The following is a 16291-nucleotide window of genomic DNA, read 5'->3' as shown; positions in this document are numbered from 1 at the left end:
GTGTGGCTTGTAAGCAAATGTGACCTTATTCCATTGCAGCAAAACTATGGTTTTGTATTAATAAAAATATTATTGTAGTTCTTCCTTCTATTCATATAGTCATAAAAATTATTTTAAAAAATATAGCCCGGCCACCTTGGCTCAGTGGTTGAGTGTCGAGCTCTGAACCAGGAGGTCAGGGTTCGATTCCTGGTCAGGGCATATGCCTGGATTGTGGACTCTATCCCCAGTAGGGGGCATGCAGGAGGCAGTCGATCAATGATTCTCTCTCCCTCTCTGCAATCAATAAAGATATATTTTTTTTTCAAATTTTTATTAAGGTATTATATGTGTACATATCTTACCATTGAAGATATTTTAAAAAATATATTCTACATATCCAATTGAAGCTGGGGAAGATTTTATGTTTTTATAATTTTATTTAGATCTACATAATATTTTCCCTTATATTATAGTTGCTCCCCCACCTCCCTCCCAAGGCACTGCCTGTATTTGCAAGCAGATAGACTGATGAACCTGACCAGTTTTGGAGAACTCCATCACCAACTGAGGTCATCCTTTTATTTCTTAAAAATAGCTCCTAAACATCTGGAAAAAAAAATGGACCTAGTGAACAACCCAAAGGTTTAATTAATTTTAGTCAGGGCTAAATAATATAGATGAATAAAATATGGAGCTATGCTTAGATCAAACAAAGCACAAATAAAAATTCTCAGCTTGAAGCTGGTACAACATTCAGTGACAATGTGTCAATTATCTGGTTAATTTGATCAACACAGACAGTGCCAGGGGATATTCCGGGCTCTGAAGATGAAAGCGAGAAGGAACTCTGCTATTCTGCTGTGCACTTTCCATCATTCTTGTCTGACTCTTTGTTGTGGTTTCCCTATGGATGATAGATGTTTAACAACAGGCCCAGAATTACCAACAGCACTGTCGACACCTACTGGAGCGGCTCTGTGTTTATGAACAAAACTGGAGAAACAACAACAAAGAATGGCTGCTTGTCATGAGGGAGTAAACCACACATTTCTCACGAGGAACGACGTGCGCACACTTGTGACTGCGCATGGCAGAGCCGTGGGAGGCACCTCGCCCCCTTCCCGACCTACGTTATTTTTCAGCCACAGACCTTGGTGTGTGTACATTTGCTCAGAGATGGATCAAAGGCCTCTTGGCAAAACTAATAAAGCCATGTTGCTCTAAAACATAAACCTTGCAAGCTTAGTATACCCCACCCCTAAAAGAAAACATACCTTTCTAAAGAAAAGAAAAAGAAGTTTGTGGCTTAGATGCTCAGTCGAAAAGAAATAGAACAAACATACACATCTAAAACAAAAAGATTTGGGGGAAAAAAAGTCCAGAAATCCTTAATCAGAGAGTTCAATCCCTGGTGCCTTAGGTTTAATGAAAGTGCAATTTCAGGGCTGGATTCACTGTTGAGCTCCCGTCACCCTAACTTTAGTCCAGTTTGATTCGGGTTCCTGTCTTATCCTCTGAAAGACCTGAGGGGGTTGGAAGAATATCTTGTGCTGATGGCTTCTCAGACTTATTGTTGTGAGATCTCTGAGGGACCTTCTATCACACAGACAGAGGTGACAGGACCTGGTGCCTCAAATTCATAAGACAGTGGAGGTTCACTCATGGTCAGGGTCAAGGGCCTAGGCTGCAAACTCAAATGCTGTCCCTACTGGAGCCAGAAGTTCTTTTTTTAAAGAGATGTCAAAAATCTGTATCTTTAAAAATAGGAAATCACCTTATATTAAAGTATTGATCCATTTTGTTTTAATACACAGATCTGGACCTGGATTTGACTTGTGGTCAGCAGTTGGCTAACCATGGTCTGAGGTTTAGATTTTAAAAATATATGTGCGATACGCTCAGAGGGCAAAATGATGATCATGGTTACAAATATTATGTGCCAAGGACTTTGTAAGCATTGGACTTACCTTAAATTATCCTCACACTAGCCCTAATAGTTACCTAGTATTGTTTGCCCCTATTTCAGATGTGGGTATTAGTGACACAGAGATTAAGAAACTTGCCCAAGTTTATAGCTAGTTAAGTCTGTACTTTCACCCTAGCCGGTTTGGCTCAGTGGATAGAGCATTGGCCTGCAGACCAAAGGGTCCCTGGTTCGATTCGGATCAGGGGCACGTACTTGGTTGTAGGCTCCTCCCCTGGCAGGGCCCTGGTGAGGGCTCATGCAGGAGGCAACTAATTGATGTGTTTCTCTCACATCGATGTTTCTCTTTGTCTTTTCCTCTCTCTTCCACTCTCTCTAAAAGATCAATGGAAAAAATATCCTTGGATTAAAAAAAAAGAGTCTGTACTTTCAACCATACTACATGTACAATATCTGACTTAGAATTCCAGAGTTACAGTAGTTCATTTTTAAAAACTGTCTTCTACTCATTTTCCTTAGTAAATGTTTAAGGCTAATGCCTGTAATAACAATAATTATTAGTATAATTATAATTATTATAATTATTGAATTAAGCTACTGTTTCCTTTAATTGAGAAGAGCAGTATCATCCCCCTTGATGGGAAAGATTTGAGCTACAGTTCAACTCTGCTTTTTCCCTCGCTGTATGAGTTAGGCAAATCTTTTAAGCTTTCTTCACATTCCATTGCTTATTTTTCTGGCACATCGGTGAGGTAGGTTTTCTATCCCAATTTTGTGGGTGAGAGACTGAAGCTCGAAATGACTAACGTGAGTGCCTGGTTATGTAAGACCTCAGTACGTGGGGGCCAGTGTGATTCTACCCAACCCGAAGCACATCACTTGTCTCTGAAAGCAAATGACCAGCCCCGGCTTATACACTGAACATTATGAGGACCCAAGAAAATGTACACGTGATAACAGTCCGCAGAGCCATTTGCAGATACGCTGGCTGTTTTCATTACCATTATTAGCCATTCATTCATTTTCTTACAGCTGAGAAAATGACAGCCTACAAAAGTAAGGTGGCTTGCTGTGATTAAAACTTTCTTGGCGCTCAAGCCTGAGTCCTTTCCGCTCCATCACTCTGCCCCCTGGGCCGGCTGACCTATGCGGGAAATTGCAGCAATGGACTACCCAAATGGCAGACACAGACACACCGGAACGATCTACAAAGTACTCCTCCTCTATGTACTCCTCAGCATTCGGGTCAGCCGCGTGCCACAGTGAGAGGCTGGCGTCTAAATGTGAAACTCACGCATTCTCTTGGGGACCCACTGCCCATTCCCCCCTAAATGGAGTTGCTGCCTCTTCCCCTTTGCACTCTGAAATCGAGCCTGTCAGGAGACGTGGACTAGAAGGACTGGGGCTCTCTGAGCTCGTTCAAGCTGGGATCATCACTACCCACTTAGCAGGAGACACTGGGAACTGAATGAACAGAAGGGGCTTACTTCAAAGACCAGCGTCTCATTAGTGGGTCCTGGCGCGGACAGACGTTCTGGGCGGTTGAAGGGGCGCTGGTACTCAAACACGGTCCCAGAGAAGAGGAACTCCCCGGGCCAGTCGATGCTCCAGCTCCCCGTCAGGTAGTACTTTTGATGGAGGCTCCGGACAGCGAGGTAACTGGAGGACATCTGCAGCTCCTGGACTTCGATGCTTCGGGCTCCCGCTGGGATGACGACCACCGGGTAATATTCTAAGTGGGAAGAATAGAGCATTTCTGTTTTCCCCTGGAGGTGACTAGAAAGGCTCAGACATGGAGTGGCCATTTTTTGTAGAGGGAGGTTTTTGATTCATCAACTGACATTCATTTCTACTCTTAGGAAGTGAGAGTGATTGGTAATTTCATTTTCCCAGTGGTAGGAGCCTGGGAGAGAGAAATGCATGTGGCTGTCCCAAGCAGCTGTGTGTGGACTGAAGGTACTGTGCAAGCCACGGAACTCAAGGATGCGATTTATTTATTTTTAAAATATATTTTTTATTGATTTTTTTTATAGAGAGGAAGGGAGAGGGATAGAGCGTTAGAAACATCGATGAGAGAGCAACATCGATCAGCTGCCTCCTGCACACCCCCTACTAGGGATATGCCCACAACCAAGGTACATGCCCTTGACCAGAATCGAACCTGGGACCTTTCAGTCCGCAGGCTGACACCCTAGCCACTGAGCCAAACCTGTTAGGGCGTGATTTATTTTTCATCTACCTACGAGAAAGTGAGAGTCGTGTACTCTCACAGTGATATGCAGAAAACAAGGCTCCGAGTTTAATCTTACTCGAGACATTTAGATAATCACTTCAAATATTCATCTAACATTGTGAGGGGGTATTATCTAAGTTTCACAGTAAGTTCTCTACTTAACGAATGAATGTGGGGCATAGGACAGCCTGATCAGCATATTCAGACTGCCATGTAGAAGGGCATTTGTTTTAACACATCTGAGATGTGTGTGTGTTGCTAAAACCCTTCGTGTTAAAATTCCCACCTATCCTCCCTAGCTCTTGCAGAAGTGTCAAAGCCATCATCTGCCCTGTGTCAGGCAAGCCAAGTAAAGGCTCTACCACATCTAGCATCACTTGAACTTGTTCAGTAGCAGAAGGTGTGTCCCACCAGTGACAGCAACGGAGCAGCAGTATCTCTTACCATTGGCTTTATGCTGGTTGAGGTACAGGCCTTTATAAAACTTGCAAGTTGAATTATCACCTTTGCAAACACCACAGGCATCAGAAACTGCTTTAGAGCCAAGTTCATGATCGCATCCCACTGGCTGTGACAAGAAGGCAAAGAGTGAGAAAAATCAAAGGTCAGAGAAGCCAGTGGCTAAGAATAACCACACGGTCCATGGTTTCCTGTATTTGCAGAACTTTAGGAGGGAGGTTCAGCTTTACGATGAAAAGCACACTGTCAAGTTTGACTGACTCGGAGTTCAAATCCTTCCCCTGCCATTCATGACTAGATTTATGCCCAGGCAGTCATATAACTTATCTAGACTTAGACTCATCATCTGTAAAATCAGAATAAAAAGTTACCATTGCTACCAAGGACAGGTGAGCCAGCTCTACTACTGAAACCTAAAAATGCTGGACAAAACACACACACACACACACACCCTGAAGAGATCAACAATCTCACAATCAAATTAAAAGAAAAAGTGGGTACCCAAATAAAAGAAAACGACTAGAAATAAATAGTAGTACTATTTCAAACACATTTGTGAGGTTCTAATCATATAGTGAATGTATTTAGTGAATACACAATAAAATTTTACATTCTTATTTAATTTTTACAGCTACTATGTACAGGAGGCTATGTCATAGGGTTAATGTTGCCCCTTAACCCTATGCCACCTGCTTTTCTGCAGACAGACTCTGTTGCCACACTTCTCACATTTGCCATTTGATATGAGGAAACACAAACATGATCAGACATCCCAAAGCAGAAAGGTTCTCTTACTTCACAGATCCCATCAATACAAACATCATTTTTGTTTGAGGAGCAAGGAGTTCCGTCTTTCACCTTGCTGGACATTGCGAAAAAAAATTCAAAGTTCTCAGCCTTGCAGTACAGCCTACACCGGTCTTCCTCTAGAAGCAAAGAGATCAAGATAGGACACGGTCAAGAGGAAATAATAGGACAATGACATGCCCTCCAAAAGGATGAACTAAATTTATTTAAAACGCTAGCATATCAAAATGGAAAATGTTACTTACAGGTTTGTGTGTATGTGTGTGTGTGCATGTTAGTGCACATGTGCTTATGTATGTGGCTTTAAAAAATACAAATGCCAGTTAGTAATCCATATAAAGTTGCTTTAACATCAATATATAAGAATTTTATTTTTTCCAGTCCTTAGTAATTGTACGATACACACGTGGATTGTGTAGCTACTCTGCTTGTATAGTAAATATTTGAGGTCTCCTAGGCCCTATCATCTGCCATTGATAACGTATAAATGAAGGAGTGTTTAAAGTTCCAATAAATCTTTATATTTATTTCTTAAATTTTATTTTTCAATGACAGTTGACATTCAATAATATTTTATATTAGTTTCAGGTATACATCACAGTGGTTAAATAATTATATAATTTACAAAGTGATCCCTCCAATAATTCAAGTATCCACCTGGCAACATACATAGTTACCGCAATATTATTGACTATATTCCCCGTGCTGTACTTTATATTCCCATGACTACTTTGTAACTACAAATCTGTGCTTCTTAATCCCCTTTCACCCAGCCTTCTGCCCCCTCTCCCCTCTAGCAACCATCAGTCTGTTCTCTGTATCTGTGAGTCTGTTTCTGTTTTTTTTGTTCATTTATTTTGTGTTTTTAGATTCCACATATAAGTGAAATCGTATGATATTTGTCCTTCACCAATAAAACTTTATAATTTTCATAAAAAAGCAGCTCAGACTTGGCCCAAGGGCCATAGTTCACTGACCTGAGATTTAGGACATAACTTACTTTAGATATTTATTCAATCAACTAAGAGAAAAGAATTTAGGCATTTCTGTAAAAAGACATCCCATATAATAAAAGGCTAATATGCAAATTGTCCCCTCGACTTGAAGTTTGACCAGGGGGCTGGAGGGCCAACCGCCCACGGCCCCTCCCCCGATTGCCCAATTAAGGACGGGGCCGGCCTGTCAATCGCCCACTGCGTCAGATCATGGCGGGCCGAACGGACCCCACCCATGCACAAATTCATGCACCGGGCCTCTAGTATGTCAATAATGTTCATAAAACATACAGAGAAGTATCATGAAAAGGAAGAAGAAGCAAATAAACTGAACTTAAAAAGTAAGTTTTATTGACCATTAAGTTACTGAGATATTGGATATCACAGGCAAAAAATGAAAGCATTATACTTATAGAGCTCTTGTTATCAGAAAAAAGTTGTTATGCTAATTTCTCGAATAGAAAGATGTTCTAGTCCAGGATCTGCAGATGACATTTCTCACGAGACCTGACGTAGGCAGCACTGTGTGATATCCCTGACAACATCTTACAACAAATGTGTAAACAATTTGCGAACAGTTGTGCTTCATAAAATCTCTCAATACAAGACAAAGCCAAAAATGAGAAAGAAGTTCAATTATTATGTTCCAAATATGCAGATGTGTGGATGGATTAACTTTTTTTTCTCCCACCTAGTTTTTTTTAAAAATATATTTTTATCGATTTCAGAGAGGAAGGGAGAGGGAAAGAGAGATAGAAACATCAATGATGAGAAAGAATCATTGATTGGCTGTCTCCTGCACGCCCCCTACTGGAGATCAAGACTGCAACCCAGGCATGTGCCCTTGACTGGAATTGAACCTAGGACCATTCAGTCCACAGGCCAACACTCTATCAACTGAGCCAAACTGGCTAGGGCCAGTTTTTTTTTTTTTTTTTTTTTTTTAATAGCAGTTTTATTTAATGCCTACTAACTTTTGCATTTGCAATTCAGGAGCTGAAATTAACACAATCTAAAAAGCTCCATTTTTCCAGCACAGGTTCCTGAGCAACTTATAAATTAGTCCATTAGAAATATAGAAGAAGGAAAAAAGCTCACTACTGTAAGACAAGGATGGTCTACATTGCCCTCACTCGTTTGGCTCAGTGGATAGAGTGTTGGGCCAAGGACTGAATGGTCCTGGGTTTGATTCTGGTCAAGGCCAGGGTCGATCCCTGGCCCTGGTTGGGGCATATGTGGGAGGCAACCAATCAATGTGTCTCTCTCACATCAATGTTTCTCTCTCTTCCCTTCTCTTCCACTTTCTCTAAAAATCAATGGGAAAATATCCTCAGGTGAGGATTAACAACAACAAAAAAGAAAAAAAAGGGTGGTCTACAATTAAAAGGAGAAGAGGAAGGGACAAGAAGGCCTTTACTTTTCTGTCTCCCTCCACTGGGATTTGAGATCCCAAGGCTGGGGTCTCTGTTTTACTCAATGTAGTTTCCTTGGCATTGGGCAGGGTGTCTGCCAGGCAGTAAGCATCATCAAGGGAGCATGGATGAGTTCTAATAAGTCAAGTGAATGGAAATAATGAAAAAGAAATAACTAGAACAGTGACAGCTTATTCTGTACAGGTAACAGAAAGCACATTAAATTTGCATATTAGAACTAAAATAAATGTTTTGATGCTTAACCAAAATAAAAAATTAATTTAAAAGTACAATACATGCCATTACTTTAAGTTGTAATAAGTACTAAGAACTTAGTTTGGAGATATTTTTTTTATTCGTGTGTGTGTGTGTGTGTGTGTGTGTGTGTGTGTGTGTGTACATACTCTGCAAATATGCCTTCCCATGCTTGTAATCATCGAACATGTCAGTTACTGAGTATGGTGTCTCCATGGGGTATATATGGTTTCACGAGTTTTTAGTCTGGATAATTCATACCAATTTCAATTAACATCCCTGGGAGACTTAATTGCTGAAATGTCAAAGGTAAGTTTGGAAATATAAGTGCATTCCAAACACATGAATACTTTGGCTTACAGATGTGGGAGACAAGGGGTGTCTTGTGAAATAAAAAAGTGTGGAAAAATAAACAAAACCTATGGAACTGAATAAAACACATGAGCCAGGATGGGTCTGGGGAACAGAAGATAAAAATTGAAACTCGTTCATACAGGCAGCAATTTCTTCTGAGCTGTTCATTCACATTACCGTCCATGTAGAGACATATTTATTTGAGGGTCATACAGACCAAATTACCTTCCACTTTCGTATAGGGTTTCCACTGGTAGAACCATCCCCGGAAAGGTTTGCTGTTATATTCTGCGCACTGCTGGGCTCGAAAATCCAAGCTATTCTCATGGCAAGGGTTAATGTTGCACAGCTGATAAATGCGGCCAGAACCTGGACAGAACTTGCCACCATACTGAGGCCTAAAAATAAGAGTAAAGAACTTGAATGCTGGAAGTCAAAGGGCTCACTATACGTCACACAGAGTACTATACAGAGGAAAAATCCAGATGAGTGTTGTCTCTGCATACATAGTCTATTATGAGAACAGAAGTAGGTAGCATACAACTTGTCACATCCCTTCTTGTATCCATGGCAGACATAACTAATCAATCAAAGACCTTTTTGTTTTTGTTTTTTTTTTGGCAGAGCCTGACATGTCCTTAAAATCCCCCTTAAACACAGCCCTCAAGGTAGCCACTACCACTGCTCATCAATTGGAACTGGCAGGTTAGATCAAACTTATTTGCCATTTCTGATCCAATTTTTACATTCTGGCAATTTCCTTAAAAACTGATGAAAGCATATTTTGACACTCATCCTATCACCTTATATGTTAGGAAATCTATAAACGCACCTCAATGTTCTTATTTACATAGATGTGAGCTACACACACACACACACACACACTCTCACACACGCACACACACACACCCTATGTTGGTATCAAAGCTCTTCAAATGCGAACCCAAGCAACTCGCCAGCTTCTCTCCCATTTCTAAACACTCATCATCTTCCCACAGGCCGTCCAGCACCTGCTGCTGCGTACAAACTCAGGACCCTGGGGAGACAGAGCAGAAAGCCCCATCTGCCATGCTTTCCAGTCCAGCTTTGTCAGTCACTGGGCTGATATTTTGATTGCTGTCTGACTCTTGTGTGTTTTATTCTAATTGTTCCTAAGCTCCAAGGCAAAACATTCCCCTGTTTTCATCTGCACAATCACTTTTTAACTTTGCAGGTGGCCTACTCTTTTCCTGCCAAGCACGATGGGAAATGGATTTCAAGAGTAGGGAATCCCATCAGAACATAAATAATTAGGATCTAATGGCAAACTCTTTGAGATCTCGGTAGGCAGGCCGCAAAACATCAGAAAGCAAAATAAAGAAAAAAGAGCACAAACCACACTGAAAATCACCACTAGCATCTTGTCCAGCTTAGTCCGGGCACAGAGCAATTGCTTCTTTCCAGTCCCACTATTTTGTTGGCGGTTTTCTCCAAAGGCTAAAACCCAAGGATGGATCGTCTCACACCAAAGCTCAATGCAAACATGTAACATGAAAGAAGGCTTCAGGTTAACAAACTGATGTGATTAAAATTCCTTGTCTCTTTAGGAAGCACAAGAATGCTATAAAACACCCTGGATTTGCTTCAGCATATTTTATCAAGTCCTCCTATAACTGCATGCTAAAATGGATTCAGCAGAAACGGGAAGTGTCACGCTGCCAGAATGAGATTTTTCTGCTATTTCAAAACATTCTGGAGTAACTACTTAAACATCCAGCAGTCACTGGGCTAGATCAAATCCCTGAGGACTTCTTAAATCATTACCTAAAAAGCATTGAGCAATACTTTGAAGTGCCACATCTGACAGTCTTCCTATTGCTGGTCATCTTTAGAGAGCATATGCCAAGCTTTCTCAGTGTAAGACTCTGAGTCTGAGATTTTACAAATAACCTTCATTTAGACAATTTAAATGCAATCAAGTGAAAGAGGACCACATGTGCTACTTTTTCAACGCTGAAACGGTAACAGGGAAAAGACCTCAAAGTTCATATAGCCATCTCCTCATTTAAACTTGCCTAAAGGTCACACAGCTACAAGAAAGCGGAGCTAAACCTCTTATCTCCGGGCTCCCCCCGAGTCTCCGCCCACTGTACTCTGCCTGCGCTTCACTGTGTTAGGCAGTAGGGCCCGTGCATGGGAGAGAAGAGAGTAATGCACAGTGGCTGGGGAGCTGGCCTTTTCTAATGCTGCAGATCTGCATGAACTATTCTCTGCCTCCTCCCAGCTTATCTTTAGGCAATTTTATTCTAATCTGTAAAGTGGGGGCAATTGTGACAAAGAACTGAGACAACATTTGGACAGAATTTAGGACACAGTCTAGGGCCCAGTTTGCACAAATCATAACTATTTGAAAATGCTTTCTACTTTTAATGACTGGCAAGCATTTGGACTTTTCCATCACATCTTCCAATACAGGTACATTTTTCTGCAGCTATGAACATGAGTGTTAGGATAAGTTAACAGAAAATTCAACGGTGGCATCCCTCAGTATAATAAATTAAGATTTAAAAAAATGTAGAAAGTGAGAAAACAAATGTCTAGGCACATGATTTTGTGTTTATATTAGACTGTTATAAAGTTTACCCATAATTTGCTTCTGCATAATTTATCAGGTCCTCCCTGTGAATGGTTATCATATCGGCTGGCTGATACTAGAACCATGGAGGGAGCTCCTACTAAATACACAGACATACTCCTGGTCCCTCCCCAGACATTTCCCTAAGAACATATGGTGGGGAAGAGCCAAACTCAGTTTTTTAAAGCACACTTGGTGATTCCGATCATCAGCTGGGCCTGGAAATTAGCAGTTGGGAAAAGAGCCAGAGGTTGGAGTCAATTATTGTTCTGAAGCTATGAACTTAGTGGCATATTATTCTTTCTCAAGTAGACTCACATTTTAGGAAAAAGTTCTAGAATGCCTTAATGGGTTTACTTTTCACAGTTTTCTTAAACAGTTTATAGGAGTTTTACTAGCTCCCTTAAGTGTAATAATTAATAGCCAGGGACCCAGAGAAAATGTCAAAGGATTATGACTGTGGGCTCTTGGATCCACTCTAACATGACCAGCGTGGTGACGTGGGCAAGAATTGGTGCCGTGAATGGGACCCTCTGCCACCCTACTTATAAAATAACTGGATTAGACAACAGGTTGCAACTCACGGAGGAATAAAAAGGGCCACATGTACCTGGGACTGGCCATTCCGGGACCAGATAACCTGTCAACTCTTGGGAAGCTGAAATGCATCCCTAAATTGGCCAGGAATAACTCACTTTTTATGAAACAAAAATGTGTTCTGGGAAAGCCATCATGGTGTGAAATAAAAAGCTCGCATTGCCTCCACATGAAAAAATAAAAATGGTCAGGCTGTGTGATGGGAACAGACCGAATGTTTGAGCTGAAGGAAGAAAGGAACCTGCAGTGGGGAGGAAAAAGCAGCTGTACTACAACCAAGGGAAATAGGAACAGAGAACATCTAACTCAATGGTCTTGGGATAGCCGACCACTAGCTTGTTTCATTCGTGACTTCGAACTTAATGAAAGCAAACAGTATCCTGATTGGACTTGTTTAAACTTAAAACTGCACCAAGTGGAACTACTTTAGTGATTAATTCTTCTGTTAGGCATCTCTAAAATTATGATAGGGTATTTCCACGAACAATGCCCGATTATAATGTGAGCTCTCAATCCCACAGATATGGGAGAGGTTTCCTTTAAATCTCAGGGGCGTCATTCATGCACTTTACCAGCAAGGCTATTAAATTAGGCAATCTATTTCTTTCTTGGGGAAAAAAAATTGAGATTGTAAAATGTAGTGAAGTATGAAAACCAGATCCATGAAATATGTTGCAAAAATGAAAATATGATGAATTTTAACAATCCTATCCAAGATACAGGCTGTGTTCAAAGTAGACGAGAGTGGTTTTAATAACCTGATATAAATTGTACATGTATCACAAACCTCCCTACCATTACACACAGTTACTGGGTCTGATTAGGGCAGTCAGTCTCAGCTGGGGATGACTCTACCCCTACAGGACATTTGGCAAGGTCTGGAGACATTTGTGGTTGTCATAACTTGGAGACTGTAGGAGGTGTGGGGGGAGGGGAGAGGCTAGAGATGCTGCTAAACATCCTGCCATATACAGGGCCAACTCCCACAGCAAAATAATTATCCAGCTTAAAATGTCAACAGTGTCCTGGCCGAGTAGCTCAGTTGGTGAGAGTGTTGTCTTGATGCGCCAAGGTTGTGGGTTTGAACCCTGGTCAGGGCACACACAAGAATCAACCCATGAATGTCTAAATACATAGAACAACTTGATCTCTGTCTCTCTCTTTCTCCTTCTCCTTCTCTCTCTAAAATCAATAAGTTGAAAAAATTAAAATAAACTGTCAATAGTGCCAACATTGAGAAATCCTGCATTAGCCTGAGATAGCCCAATGCAGGCCTAGCAAGCCATGGTTAATGTATCTCCCAACCCTCCCTGGTATTTTGGAACAAAATGACCTTTTGATCCAGCTCAGCCTGCTCACTTATATAAAGTATCACTTGTCTCTTTAAAAATTTGCTTGGGCTTTCCTTCCATTATCTATTTTAGTTCTCAACCTACCAAGCATTCCTGCAATATTTACAACCTGCCAGGCACTTTTAAAGAGCACTTTACAAGTATGAACTCAGGTGATGAAGGTACTATCTTGATCCCACTTTACCTAGAGTGGGAGAGGCCGTGGTCTATGGCCACAGCCCTCTGAAGCGGTGGGCCACAAGGCAAACCCAGGTGACTGGGATTGAGTCTGTATTCTCATCCCCCATGCTATGCCACCACTCAGGTTACGTTGTACAAATCAACGCCTCTATTTTCCAACATCCCATCACATTCTCCTTACTCCATAGCATCCTCCCAAGGCCAGTTTCATTAGTCAGGCCTCTCCCCACTGCTTCTGAGGGCCGACCCTCTGTTGCCCTGTGTTCTTAGTGAGCTTTTAAATGAAATGATGAAAACCACATGGAACCCAGAACCTTTGTCGAATGCCCGTTAGATGCCCCTTGGTGTGTCAGAGATTTTACAGATGCATTTTTTAATCCTCCCTAAACCTTTAGAGGTATTATCATCTCCATTCTATACACCTAGGCCCAAGCTCACAGCTCAGGTGACCTTCCCAAAGCCATGCCGTGAATAAATGGAAGGCCAGACATTTGGGGTCATATCATTCTGTCTCCTGAACCTGGGCTCTTTCTACAGAACCATGTCAATCAGGAAACATACATGTTTCCTGTGGGAATTAGAGTAAAAGTAGCATTAAACCCCCTCTCCACACAGCACAAACTAGTTCAGAATCCCAGTACCAGACCAGAGGGTGCCCACAGATAGATGATCACAGGCCAATTTTAATCCACGGACATTTTGATTAGTCCTCATTATGTGTGTGGGTTTTTTTTTTTTTTAAGAAAATTGAATTTGTCATCGATATTTTAGAAATTGGGAAATTTCACACACATTTTTTTAGATTTCTGGTTTCTCTTGAAAAGTCAGACAGATCTGTCAACACGTGTTGATGTACATTCCTGCGAGGCAAAAATCAGCATACTTTCTCCAATTCATCACTTTGAGAGACACACGCTCCCCCACTACACACACACACACACACACACACACACACACACACACACACACACACACACCCCTCCGCCAAGCCTCTCTGGTCCCCAATCGCACAGGCGATTGGGTGTATGACTGTGTGACCCTAATTTAGACTCAGAAAGTAAGTAGCTCAGATTGTTACTACCATTGCTGGAACCCTTGATCAGACTATTCACGCGTGGAATCACTCTGTGCTGTTTTTTGGTTTCCGCCCACCATGCTCTCCCTCCTCCCTCTCCCCCCCCTGCACACAACCTTTCCATGCAGCCGTAGGACCCTCGATGACTGCTATGAGCCGGAGTGAAGAAAACTGCCCGTAAAACAAGCAGAACCAGCACGTTACCGGCTGAAGGTTAATGCCTTACACATCCTCACTGCTGCAGAGCCTTACTTGGGGTTGTTGCAGTGTCTCTCCTGGTACTTGACTCCTCCGCCACACGTCCGGGAGCAGTCTGACCACTTCGACCAGGAGGACCACTGGCCGTGGATGGGCCGGGGGCCATGCTCCCCGAGCTTCACACACTGGCCTTGGCGACACCACTGTGGAAAGAACATGGGACATGTCTCCTGTCAGAGCCACCTGGGGAAGGCGAGGAGATGCTCACAGCGGCACGTGGACAGGAAACATGAGTGTGTGGGCAGATGGCATTCCTTCCCAGGCTACGCTGTGGGAAGAGCGGCTCAGTGCGCATTTCCCACGTGCATTTTGAAAAGCAGACATTGCCCAGCCGGTGTGGCTCAGTGGTTGAGTGTCAACCTATGAACCAAGAGGTCAAGGTTCGATTCCCCATTGGGGCACATGCCCGGATTGCGGGTTCGATCACTAGTGGGGTAGGGGGGCGGTGTGCAGGAGGCAGCCGATCAATGATTCTCATCATTGATGTTTCTATCTCTCCCTCTCTCTTCCTCTCTGAAATCAATAAAAATACATAAAAAAAAACAAACAAACTGAAAAGCTGACTTCTAGAGAGAAGGGCCATCTGTCACCCATGAGCTTTGTGAGCTATGGAGGTGAAATGCTCAGACCAGATCACCCTCTCTATCCCCCATAGCCAAGGGAGTCAGAGCAGAACGGCTTGGCGCATGCGCTCACGGAGAGCCAGTTTTGAAGACATTAACAGAATTCACCATTCTGGATAGTTCTCTCATCATAAAAGCAGATATAGCTATGCAAACATTTGTTTATTCCACCGATAGCGGTCTTAAAAAACTGCGCTTGTCTTATAAAACTGAATAGTAGCGTTCACTGTGCTTTTAGAGAACACCTTTTTGTGTGTATAAAAAGTCCCAACTTAAGACCCTTGGTTGACTTGGAACTCTGAGGGTCTTTTATGACTTAGCTCTGGGTCTTCCGTTTGTCAGTGATCTGCTCGCTAGGGCGAGAACGGTTTTCTGCCCCAACCTTTGGTTTTAGTATTCCTCTGTAACACAATCCAGGCGTTGTGGGTCCTCTCTGTCCTTGGGGGTTGCATTAGCCTCTGGGGGTGGTTTCTTTCCTGTGGTGCTTTTACTAGGAGCAAGTTCTGCATGACTTAGCATAAGCACACACTTTTCTGAAAGCCCGTGCAATCAGATCCAACGGGCTGCTCCAGGTTCTGCTGATCAGCGGGGGTTCGGTTATAGAATTACGGGGCAGTTTGACGTTCAAATCCTCACGTTGTCTCCATGATCCATTTGGTTGGTGGCTGTTTATTGTCTTGCTAGTGCACTTTATCTAGGTCAAGATATTGCTTCCTGTCTTCAAATTCTTGCCATGAACGGATTAATTTTCTGTTTATAATATTTCTTTCCCTTGGATTAATTGCCATTTCAGAGTTTGCACGAAAGCCTAAAACACTGTTGAGGACTTTGAGGTCGGGGAAGAAGCAATCGGTCATTTGAGGATTTTATCGACCATAAGCACCAATCTGAATCTTCCCTGCTAAGAGTTCCCGAGCCCTCCTGGACAGAGCTCAGTGGCTGAGACAAAATAACAACCAAAAGCCAACAGCAGCAGCAGCTGCCACTTATTAAGGGGCTTCTATGTTCCCCAGATGGTACAGGCAGGGGAAGGAGGGGGACTTCACACGCAGTATCTAATGTAATCCTCACAAAGTACTTAGGGGTTAATAACTAATTTCTGGCTGAGAGAACTCCAGCAAAGAGATACTAACTAACTTGCCCAGAATCACACATCTGTCCAAGCACACAA

The 16291-nt window shown here is 42.4% G+C and overlaps 1 protein-coding gene across 1 annotated transcript in view; it reads right to left on the bottom strand.

Annotated features, from left to right (window-relative positions):
• ADAMTS18 (ADAM metallopeptidase with thrombospondin type 1 motif 18) overlaps positions 1–16291 on the bottom strand; it is a gene marked incomplete at its 5' end in the record, with an annotated part of 68216 nt that overhangs the window by 28961 nt on the left and 22964 nt on the right. Inside the window, 5 exons of the mRNA XM_080644378.1 lie at positions 3394–3638; positions 4584–4707; positions 5394–5524; positions 8647–8819; positions 14492–14640. Of these exons, the coding sequence (XP_080500504.1) occupies positions 3394–3638; positions 4584–4707; positions 5394–5524; positions 8647–8819; positions 14492–14640 (822 nt within the window). The remainder of the gene's footprint in view (positions 1–3393; positions 3639–4583; positions 4708–5393; positions 5525–8646; positions 8820–14491; positions 14641–16291) is intronic.

The sequence above is a fragment of the Plecotus auritus genome, assembly GCF_963455305.1.
Source record: "Plecotus auritus genome assembly, chromosome: 10".
Classification (NCBI taxonomy): domain Eukaryota; kingdom Metazoa; phylum Chordata; class Mammalia; order Chiroptera; family Vespertilionidae; genus Plecotus; species Plecotus auritus.
Note: the sequence above shows the minus strand (reverse complement) of the source record. Positions and strands in the feature narration are given on the sequence as shown.